General features: G+C 48.9%; 1 protein-coding gene across 1 annotated transcript in view; it reads right to left on the bottom strand.

The window, feature by feature from the left end:
• The window catches only part of MYO5B (myosin VB), a 180,734-nt gene that overhangs the window by 112,760 nt on the left and 56,064 nt on the right, over nucleotides 1–11,910 (bottom strand). Inside the window, exons 8-9 of the mRNA XM_021715771.1 lie at nucleotides 2,234–2,315; nucleotides 1,549–1,689 (exon numbers count right to left, since the gene is read on the bottom strand). Coding sequence (XP_021571446.1) covers nucleotides 1,549–1,689; nucleotides 2,234–2,315 — 223 coding nt within the window. The remainder of the gene's footprint in view (nucleotides 1–1,548; nucleotides 1,690–2,233; nucleotides 2,316–11,910) is intronic.

Below are 11,910 nucleotides of genomic sequence, written 5' to 3'. Positions count from 1 at the left end.
AAAAAAAAAAAAAAAAAAAAAAAAAAAAAAAAACCTGAAGCAGGCGGTGTACCCTCTATCAAGATCATAGGTGCTGCCATCACTGGCAGGGGACGTCCTCTGGGGTCAAAGCCTGCCCACAACAAGACAGCCGACAGGACACGACCCTAAGGAGCCTGAGCCAGTCACTCCTCTGCTTCTCGTCCATCTTCCTTGGGCCCCTGGCCCCAGTGCCGGCCTCCCAGTCACCCTCTCGCTGTGCTTCCATCTCAGTCCTCTTCCCCTGTGCTGACACAGACGCAAGGACGCAGCCCTTGGCTCTAAAGAAATGCTGAGACACCCCAGGAGATAAATATGTGTGAGTGGTGGGGCTGGGTATATTTTCTCTGCCTTCTGCCTTATTGTTTCCTTTTCATCTTCGGAGGCAATGAAACCAAGAGAGCCCTTCTGGAAGAAAATACCTCCTCCTACCAAACCCCAAAGTGACACTCGATCCTTCATAGGTGAGACTTGGGAGCAGAAAGCAAGAGCGACTGGGTTCTTCCCTTTATTACCAAGAACCATGTGGCTTTTACACCTTTTTATTTCAGTTGGGGTCTCACTCCATCACCCAGATTGAAGTACAGGGGCATAATTATGGCTCACTGTGGCCTTAATCTCCTGGGCTCAGGCAATACTTCCATCTCAGCCACCCCTCCAAGTATCTGGGACTTACAGGCACCTGCCACCATGCCCAGCAAATTTTTTGTAGAGATGAGGTCTTGCTATGTTATGTTGCCCAGGCTGGTCTCAAACCTCTGGGCTCAAGCAGTCCTGCTGTCTTGGCCTCCCAAAGTGCTGGAATTACAGGTGTGAACCACCAGGCTCAAAAGGCCCAAAAGATGTGAGCCTTATGCTTTAATTAGCATCTCCATCACTGGATGGACAGGTGTATGTTCACCCCCGAGCAACCTGTCACCGACCCAGGAGAGATTTTCCAGGTCAGATCCAGCCCCATCCATTCAGAGAGCAGGAAAGAAACCAGAGGTCAAGAAAGAGGTGACAGATGAAACCCAGCTCCCCCCCCCCAGCTCCCCAGGGCCACAGATGCACTCTCCCCACCCCAGAAGGTAGAGTCTACAAAAACCCAAATGGGAACTCCATGACCCTCACCTGCTGCCAACTGTGCAGCTCTATCACTCGCAAGCCACTGACATGGCAAGGGCCATTTCGGCTCTAGTCCCGCTCTTTGGGGATGCCGTTAGGGGCTGGGGTCCTGCTCTTGGCACCTAGGACATCTGGGGCACCGAGTCCACACTTCCCTCGTTTCAGGCCAACCATGCCACCCAGCCTCCACCTAAAGAGGCGGGCGTTTACCAATGCAGCAACGCCTGCCAGTCTTGCCCAGTGTGCCGCTTTCAGCTTGCAGAACAGATCCCGATGCTCCTTTCGACACACAGAAGGCCCATGAAGCGCAGGCGAGATTCCAGCTTCGAGGTCGCACCTGTTCCCTTGCACCTTGAGGCTGCCCTCTGCCCCACACTCCAGCCTAGAACTTAGCCAATTCAACTGCAGCGTCACCCGTTTTACCTTGCATTCTTCATCCAGCAGGTCCAAGATGCCCAGCTTAGCTTCTATGAGGTCGATACAAGGCTGGTTGTCAGAAAAATCAATTAAGGTCCAAGGGATCTGCTCCTTCATGTATTCTTCTTGCTCCAGCTTGAACACGTGCTAGGACAGGATGCGAGAGGTCACGGAGAGTGAACTGCAGACGTTCCTCAACATGCACCTCCCCAGCCCTCGGTGAGCTCTGGGTCCGGAGGGACAGTTAGTATCTGCCCAAGAAGGTCTGGGCACGAGGTCACCATCATGACTGCAGAAAAGTGAAGCTCCGGTGACTTCTATTCCTAAGTGAACCCTCCCTGGGACATTTTGACAATCATTTGTGTCACTGCACCCCACCCAATCACAAGCCCACATCTGTCTTGCAGTTGCCTAAGCATCCTAGAAGCCCAGGTTCAGGGGAGTAGGAGTCAACGCCAAGGGGAGGACCACCTGTCTGCACTCTCGGCATAGCTGCCCTGGTCCAGACGTCCTCCTGAGTGGTGGAGAGGCCCTTCCCGTGTGGGCGCACCACCAGGAAACTAAGGGAGGGTCAGGGCAAAGCTAGGGTCCACTGGCCTCCAATGGAGGAGAAGTGGCCTGGGCAGGCACTCCTAGAAAGACAGACAGTCTCCTCCACCCTGACACCCCCTGGTCCAGAAACCAAGCCTACCAAGTTGAACTGCTGCTGAAGCTTCTCATTCGCGTAGTTGATACAAAACTGCTCAAAGCTGTTCACTTCAAATGTCTCGAAACTGCAGAATGGAAAGAGAAGATGAAAGTGAGAGACAAGGTCTCCTTTCACCAAAGGAGCCACTGGGCTTCAACAAGGCTACTCTACTGGATGCCCTATAAATCTGCTCTTGGGCTCAGGAGACGGCTGCCACAGACTTCAGCAACTAACTCTTTTCTTGTTAAATTCAGGAAGAATGTCTATCTGTTTTCATAACCACAAAAAGTACTGGCCGAGGAAGTTGGGAAGAGCAGACATAAAAAAAGAAAAGGGAAACCGATGACAGTTTCATTCACATCGACCATCAGTTATATCTTAGAAGGTTTCCCTTTTGGGATTTTCTTTCTTTGAAAAACAATCAGAATTATATGTAAAGTTTTGCCTCCTATTTTTATCTTGTGACTTCCCATTGTAAACACCCGCACACACGCACGCGCGCACACACACACACCTGTTCTGCAGGCATCAGTTTATCAGTTTCAGCATCTGCCTCATGGACCTACGTGTGGACCAGGGCTGTGGTCTAGACCTGGGCGTTGCAAATGTTCCCAGGTGAGGGATAAGGGTGCTGCAAGCCAACTGGCTCCTCAGAGCCACGGAGGGGACATCTGCCCATCACCCAAAGGTGCTTCCTGGGCTGGTAGTGGCCCCCATGCAGATGCACCCTAATTTAACTGAGTGCCCACTGAGGACATTTTTGCTCTTTTTCCAGTTTTTAGTTGCTGTCAGTGTTGTGACACATTCTTTGAATTCATGATTCTTCCCCAGAATAACTACCATGCCAACGAGCACTGCTTTTCTAATTTATGTCATTACCCCACCCCCACCTCCCAAAGTATGAAAGTGTCTTGTTCTCCTAATACTACTCAGCAATGTTTTGTTTCAATCACCTTCACTGAGTTAGCCTTTGCACACAATAAAAGGTACCAATTATAAGTGTATTTTTTTATGCATAAAAATGTGTTTGTTGGAAGGCTGAGGCGGAAGGACTGTTGGAGCCCAGGAGGTCAGCACTGGGGTGGCCGTGAGGGTGCAGCTGCACTCCAGCCTGGGCAACAGAGTGAGACTCCAACTCAAAAGAAAAAAAATGATTGATGTTGTTTCCTTCTAACATCTCTTGATAGGGTGACGCATTTTGAGAGAGAAGCTTTAGAGATAGAAGCTCTATGGTATCCAAATCCAGACAGAGAACATTTTCATCACCTGGACTGTTTCTCCTGCACTCCATCAAGTCAGTCCCAGGCATATTTTCCCATGCACCTACTCTTCGTGGGAGATTGGGAGGTCAGTGTATTACAGCTCTTTGGTCAAGAGCATATATTAACTTTTAAAATTTTTGTTTAAGATTTACTTGGCAAAACAATTTTATGTTACTATAGAAAAATGTCCGTTTTAATTTTTTGTTCATAGATTGCAACATTTTTGTGACTGTACCAGTCATCTGCCCTTTGTGAATTGTCTGGGATGCTTGGTAAATTTTGTTGGGTTTTAACTTTTTAAACTGACTTATCTCTCCAAACTTTGGCTCAGAGGTTTGCAATGAGGCTCCATCGTTGTCTGGGGGAAGGCGCCACTGTCAGAGGGTAGGTGATAAGATGTGGCATGGCAGAGGGAGGAAGTCTCAGGAGCTACATCGGGGTCTGGCTCTCACCAGGGCCACGGGGAGACTCTAGAGGATGTCAAATTAAGAAATGGCGACCAGACATGCACCTAAGAGACTGACAGGAGAAAAAATGACTTGGGGGAAGGCGTACAAAGACAGAAGCAGGAAAATCGAGTCAGGGGCTTGTCATTGGAGCAGGAAGCCAGGCAAGTCCTCAGCAGGGCTGGCTTGGGCTGGTGGGGGCCAAGTAGGAGAAAGTTCTAGAGACATTAAGGAAGATGGGGATGACCAATGGGATGTGCAGATGAGATGTGTGCCGCTGCGTAGATGTGTGTGGCCCCCATGCCGGCAACATCTCACACACCAACAGCTTTAGCCACAAGTGTGCAGGTCACCTTGTACACAGAACAGCAGCAGGCCACAGGGAGAAAGGGGCAGAGACCTACCAAGAAGAGGCACCCTTTTCTCATTCATTCAAAGGGTCAAATGGCCAGCAGTGGCCCTGCTCAGGAGTGCCCACAGAACTTCTCCACAAGAACTTGTTGCAGTAAGTCCCCTATGTACAAACCTTCAAATTATGAACTTTGACGATGCATACCTTCTTTTTTTATGTACTATTTCTCTCCACCAGGTGTCAGTATAGCCTGTCAAATACATACAGTACTCCATAGCTCACTGTGTTAGTTGGGCGCTTAGGCTAACGTTATTGGATGGTGGCTCATGCCTGTAATCCCAGCACTTTGGGAGGCAGAGGCGAGAGGATTGCCTGAGCCTACACGTTCGAGACCCGCCTGGGCAACATGGAGAGACCGCATCTCTACAATAAATCAAAAAATTAGCAGGTGTGGTGGCACATGCCTATAATTCCGGCTACTTGGAAGGCTGAAGGGTGAGGGTCACCTGAACCCAACAGGTCGAGGCTGTGGTGGCCATGAGTGTGCCACAGCACTCCAGCCTGGGTGACAGAATGAGACTGACTAAAAAAAAAAAAAGATAAAACAAATTGGACTTATAAACGTACCCTAGGAACAAAACTCATTTGTATGTTGGGGACGTCCTGCAGTGCCCCACCATCAAGAGATAGGACCCATTATTTATTAACCCCATCTTACAGTTGAAGAAATTGAGGTGCGGGGAGACGAAATAACCTGGCCAAGGCTAGCGAGTCAGTAGGCAGGAGAGCCAGTATTTGAACTCAGAGAGTCTTAATTTAGAGTGGTGGAAAAGTCTCACGGAAAAGGAAGAAGAGAGGGCTGTGAACAGGAAGGATAACTGCCCTGAAGGGGACATATCTGATTGCATGGCAAGGGGCAGGGGCCAGTGGCACAGGCTTCATCCCGGCTTCCTCATAATCTTCACATCTCTGTCTCTTCCCATTCTTCAGTATGGATACCTGAATTTCCCAATCTTATATAAAATGTCATGCAAGCCCTTCCAGACAGAGCATACCACCTAAGTGCAACCCCCAAACAGAAATGTCAGAGCTGCCCCTGGTGGGGGATAAGGGTGGTGATGTGGAGAGACAGCACCCGTGGAAAAGCACCACCAAAAACAGACACATCGGACACCCAACGGGGATAGGTCAGCGCCCAGAGAGCATCAGGCTTCTCCAGCCTGGCAGCCACCTCCCCCGCCCAGCTATAAAACACGGAGAAGTAGGAAATCACATAGAGATAAAAGGAGTCCACGGCTTGGAGACAACCACATTAAAGCACAGCCCTTGGCCATAACCACACGGGAGATATAATTCTCGGTTTGTAAAGTAAGATCAAAGATGCAAAGTCCAAGCTGGGAGGCACTCCAGACCCGGTACAGGAGAGCGCTGTGTCTACCCGCCACTGTTTTGGACGGGGGCCTTCTGGACTGAATTGTATCTCTTAGAACCTCATTCCCTCCTCCATCTCCCAACCCAGAAAGGTGGTTGATGACAGACCAGCTCCAGAGGAAATGTCATTAATAAAATCCAGAAGGAAGATAAAAGAGCCACTCCAGCAACTAGCCAGATAATAGCAACCGAGTGAGCTGGCTGAGCTTGTACCAAGTCCCACAGCGGAGGATTTAAATATCTCCCACTTGTCATTTTCTAAAGGTATATGTTGGCAGCACACCACAAAGAACATTCTCCTTAATTTGAGATGATCTGAAATTAGCTCATAATTTTCCTATTTCTAAGATATTATCTGGTAACAATTCCTCTGCCAGATAGATAGCATAATCACTGTAACGCTGGAGGCCCAGAGATGAACAACGGGCTTGGGAAATGCCCTGGATGACGGCCTCAGAAAGCCGCAAGCAGGGAGATACAGCAACTCTCCTTCACAAAGAAGTTGCATTTGCAGTAATTCCTCCCATCATCAGAGATGACTTTTTAAAATAAACACAGTAAGTCAATTCGTAGCTCACAACGTTTAAATGTCGTGAAGAAATTTATATCCTAAAGGGAATCAAACTTCTCTTGTAAAATCAAGGTTGAGAATATTTAGACCAGAATCCTTGGGTGGGAGGAAAGTCACAGCGTGGAATGAGACTTGGTGCCGAGATGTGGCACCAGACTCCTGGTGGTATAATGATCCCTGCTTCGATTTCCTTCTGTCTTCAGAATGTAGCCAAAAGTAGGCAACTTCCTTCTCATTCTACCCCAGTTTTAGGGTATAGTGAGGGCCATGAGTAAGGGCCTCTAAAAATAAAGTAGCATCTGCTAGTGAGTGAAAATGCAATAAAAAGAAGTCAGTCCCTCACCTTAAGTTAATGATCAACCTCTACAAACTTCCTCTGACCTGGAGAGAGAGTAGAGAGGCAGCGAGAGGCTCTGAAGGTGGGGAAACCGTGCTTCCCCCAGAGCACAGGTCAGAGGAACCGGAATCCCTTAGCTCAGCCCTGTCTTGCTAGTTTTCAAAGCTCACTGCCAGCATTCTGCCTTTGGTAGATTGAAAAGATACGAGATACAGGTTAGATACAGAGGAGAGCTGCTAGGCAATGATTATTAAAAGTCACACAGAAAATAGGATGTAGGGAAATTCTCCATAGAGAAGCCTTCAAAAACAGGGTCACCATATAATGGAGTCAGAGAAATGTCCCATGCATTGTTTCAAGGTCCCTTTCTATCCCGAAACCTAGGAGACCTCACAAGAGCCCCCTGGAGGCTGATAGAGAGGCCAGCCCTTCTGAACCTTACTCAACAATCTTAGGGTGCTGGTTGCACTTTAGAATGGCAGTACTTTAGTTCTGCTCAGGTGCTTTCCTCTGTGCCTAGATGTCTCCACACAGGACTTGACCTTCGGGGTGAATACAATCCCAGTCCCTACTCCCCAAGGCCAAGAGCTGTTATTCTTCTCAATGATGCAAATCTACACAGTTTCCCAAGTGTCCCAATTCCTGGCGCCTCCTCATGCTTCAACTCCGATGGAGGACAGGAAAATGCCCGCTACAAGGCAATCCTCTACCAGCTTACCAGCCACCTGTCCTGGCCAGCCATACATGTCCTCCCTGAGGAAGGCACACCCAGGGATCTTATGGGCAGTCCAGGGCTGGGCCACTGTCACAGGCTAGAGAGTAAATGTAATCCCTTCCACTCCTTGTGAAACTTTTTTTATACTGGGAAGAGAGAAGCTGGGTAGCCTTCTCTGAATAATTATACTGGGGCTTCAAGATTAGTTAGTTATAAGCTTACTTTGGGGAGTCAGATCAAGAAAACAAAACAACCAAAGGAAGAAAAAACATTTTTTCCATCAAAACGAAGGTGAATGGTGGGTCTAAGAAGTTTACTTAAAATATATCACTAAAGTCAATGTACAGAATGGAAGAAAATATTTGCACATATTTCTGATAAAACAGTATCATATGTTCTAGTAATATACAGAAGATGTAAAAAATGCCTAAAACTCAACAAAAACAAAAAATCAAATAGCATGATTAAAGGAGCAAAGGACTTAGACATTTCTCCAAAGAAGATATACTAACGATCAAGAGGCACATGAAATGATGATCAGCATCACTAGAGATGATCAAAATCACTAGGAGAAATGCAAGTCAGAACCATAGTCAGATAGGGTGACTGTATCTGATACAATGATCATAACCAACAGGATGGCTGCTATCAAAGACAAAGAAAAACCAAATGTGGGTGAGGAAGTGGAGAAACACACTGTCATGCACAACTGGTAGGAATGTAAAGCCACTATAGAAAACCACAAAAGTTGCTCAAAAAATTAAAAATAGAGCCGGGCTCGGTGGCTCAGCCTGTCATCCCACGCCTTGGGAGGCTGAGGTGAGTGAACTGCCTGAGCCTGCGGGTTCAAGACCCACCTGGGCAACTTGGTGAGACCTCGTCTCTACAATAAATCAAAAATTAGCCGGGCGTGGTAGCGCGCGCCTGTAGTTCCAGCTACTTGGAAGGCTGAGGCGGAAGGATCGCCGGAGCCCAGCAGGTCGAGGCTGCAGTGGCCGGGAGTGGCCACTGGACTCCAGTCTGGGCAACAGAGTGAGACTCCGACTCAAAAAAAAAAAAAAATTAAAAATAGAATTACCACATAAACCAGCAATCCCACTTCTGGGTGTCACACCTTGATTTATTTGCACACCCATATTCACTAAGGCACTATTCACAATAGCCTAGTGGTGGGAAGAAGTCAAAGTGTCCATTAGAGGCTGAATGGATCCACAAAATGTGGTATGTCCTTTCAATGGACTGCTATCTCACCTTAAACAAAGAAGAAAATCCTGTCACATGATACAAGGTAGAGATACCTGGAGGGCATTATGCTAAGTGAAAAAAGCCAGTCACAAAAAGACAAATTCAGCGTGATTCCACTTATATGAGACATCTAAAGTGGTCAAACTCTTGAAAACAGACTGCAAAAAGTTGGCAGACGGGCCTGGGGCGGGCAAAGGAGAGCTGCTGCTCAATGGGCACAGATTTTGTTTTGCAAGATGAAAAAGTTTAGTAAACTTTCACAACAATAAGAACATACTCAACAGTAGTGAACTGTGTACATCTGAAAAGTTAATGATAATTTTTTTTTGCAATTAAAAAATTGTTAAGTCTCTTTAAAAATACATCATTAAAGAGCACTGCATCGAGCTGAATACTCCTTTGGCATTAGGAAGTCCCACAAGAAAGTCACAGAGGACCCAGGAGCACATAATCCCAGCAAATCCCATTCCTGCTTCCTGGGGCTGAAACCTCCCCACCCCGACTCTTGCCTCTACCTCTCCCCAAACTACTTCCTCAGCAGAATACCTTGGCATTTTGAAGGCTAAAGTCCTAGACCAACAACTATGTATTTTTCCCAAACTGTGGGCGTCTTTGCCTTGTTGCCTCAGGGAGGGGAGAGGAATGCAGGATTATGACTGCAATTAATCAGGCCCGTAGAGGTAAAAGCTGGCTCAAGCAACATGAGAAGGAAACCCTGGCCAGAGCTGCCAGGCTCCCCTATGAACTTCCATTCCCTGCCTGGCAAGAAAAACACTGGAGGCGGCTTCGGATCCTTAGTTAAGGCGAGGAGCTTGGCTGGTTGGCTGGATGGCTCTGGGTATTGCTTGCTTCGCACTTTTTTTGGAGCTGGGGCAGGGGAGCGGGATGCAGGGAAGCCGTCCTTACGCCAGGACACTGGGGGTTGAGAACCACTTAGGGAAGCCACAAGGAAGGCCTCTGCAGGGACTGGCCACATTTGCTTAGGAGTCCACCGCCTTTCCACTGACAAGTGAGCTGCCAGCTAGGACATCGCCACAGGAGAGATGTGTGTGTGCTGGGCTGGCTCTTGTCGCTTATATATAGAAGCAAGTGCTTATTCACTCTGGGTGCTGATTCCATAGTAGCACTTCAAACACTTATAGGAAAGGGGGAGGGGCTCATCACAGTTCAGGATTATTTTCAGTTCCACTCTGGAATGAGCAGGACAGGTGGGCCAATGAAGCCCTAGCCAATTCAGCTAGGGACAGTTATCCCAGGGAAGGAATGATGTCCCTTGGGAGTGGAGCGGGTGGGAAGAACAATTCCACCATGGCTTCCTAGCTTTGCGCATTTGCACCTCACTGGGAGGAGGCAACTCCTTATTCCTTCCCACTTCCTGTAGGCGGCTTACTGTGCTCAAAGACACACCCACCATGCTTTTTTTTTTTTTTTGAGTTGGAGTCTCACTGTCACCCAGACTAGAGTGCAGTGGCCGCTCCGGGCCACCGCAGCCTCGACCTGCTGGGCTCCGGCGATCCTTCTGCCTCAGCCTTCCAAGTAGCCGGAATTACAGGTGCGCGTTACCACGCCCAGCTGATTTTTTGATTTACTGTAGAGATGAGGTCTCGCTGCCCAGGCGGGTCTCGAACCCACGGGCTCAGGCAATCCACTCACCTCAGCCTCCCAAAGGCGTGGGATTACAGGCTGAGCCACCGAGCCCAGCTGCTTTTTTTTTGTTTGAGTTGGAGTCTCACTCTGTCGCCCAGACTGGAGTGCAGTGACCGCTCTCGACCTGCTGGGCTCCGGCGATCCTTCCGCCTCAGCCTTCCAAGTTGCCGGAATTACAGGCACATGCTACCACGCCCGGCTAATTTTTTGATTTTATTGTAGAGATGAGGTCTCGCCTGCCTAGGTGGGCCTTGAACCCGCGGGCTCAGGCAATCCACTCACCTCAGCCTCCCAAAGGCGCGGGATTACAGGCTGAGCTGGCTTTCTGTGGACCGGCTCTTGCTCACAAGAGACAAGAAAGACAGAGAAGTCTGGGACCAGGACATCCCAAGGGCATCTTCTTTGGGCACCGAGGGCTCCTGTGCCTGGGCTGAGAAAGAATGACTGACACAAGAAACAGATGCTTTCTCCTTCTCCAGGGCTTGGGGGTCAGGGACAGAAAACTATAAAAATAAAAAAATAAAAAACAATGCTTGAGCTTTCTGAGGCCACAGAGAGTGGCAAGCTCCCAGAGTCATGAATAAAGCCCAAGAACTGGAGTCATTTGATGCGGGAGAAAGGTGAGGGGTGGGGGTGAGGCTCACCCCAGATAACTGAGAGATGAGATGACCACATGGAAAACCAAGAGCCAGTTCCATGGGTTTCTGGAAGGCATGTGAACTCCAAAGGAGATAAGGTGGATAAGATACTGTGAGTGGAGGGGGCAGGGGACAATCATCCCAAGTCTCCACCAAACTTTCTTTGTGGTTTTCTCCCAGATTGAGAAACGATGTCACTGGCCTGATAGATCGGAAACCATACTCCACACTCACGCCACCTACTCTCTGGGGTTAAACTGCTGATTTTCATCTCCTAAGAGTTCAGCACGTTCCCTCTGGCCAGAGAAGAGCGCCTGACCCGGCCACACGGACACCACAATTCCTGGCAGAGCAGACCATCAAGGTGCATGCTTGCCCACATGCAGGGAGTGTGGGTGAGTGCCCTCCTCACGCCCAGCAGCCTGGGGAGACCAGGCTAGCAAAGGCTGGGACTGCTTTGTATCTGATTTGCTGTCTGTAACACTGCCTGGAGGGTGTGACCCCGGCACCGTGCTGAGCTGTAGGGAAGTAACTGTGGTGGGCATTTACTTTTCTCCAGGAGGAGGGCAGACCACTTTTTAAATTCGATTGTTCTATGACACGGTTTGAAAACAAGTAAATCAGCTTCTGAGAAAGAACAAGGATTGAGAAAAGAAGATAGCACACCATGCCTGGAAGAAAGCACAGGGCAGGAACATGCCCAAGAGGGGCCCCAGGCTGCAGGGCCCTATGACGGGACCTGCTCTCACTGGACAGTTGTCAGGGGTCCTACAGGAACCCCCAGCCACCTGAGAGGAGGTCGGCAGCTAGCACTGGGTCAGGGGCCTGGGTCCTCCAAGGCTACCGTCCCATCCACAGAAACTTCCCTTCCAACCACAGACCAGCCTTCCCTGGGACCTATTTCTCCTCTGTGGAGGGTCATGGGACCCGAGAGAAAATAAACAACTACAAAAATTAAGTGGCAAATATATAAGCACTAAGTCCCGGCCTGCACAGGTCTGGCTGACATCTGCAGGCTCAGGAAGGAGCAGAGGCC

The sequence above is a fragment of the Carlito syrichta genome, unplaced genomic scaffold, assembly GCF_000164805.1.
Source record: "Carlito syrichta isolate Samal-C Ts95f unplaced genomic scaffold, Tarsius_syrichta-2.0.1 Scaffold307624, whole genome shotgun sequence".
Classification (NCBI taxonomy): domain Eukaryota; kingdom Metazoa; phylum Chordata; class Mammalia; order Primates; family Tarsiidae; genus Carlito; species Carlito syrichta.
This window is presented reverse-complemented; position numbering and strand designations above follow the sequence as displayed.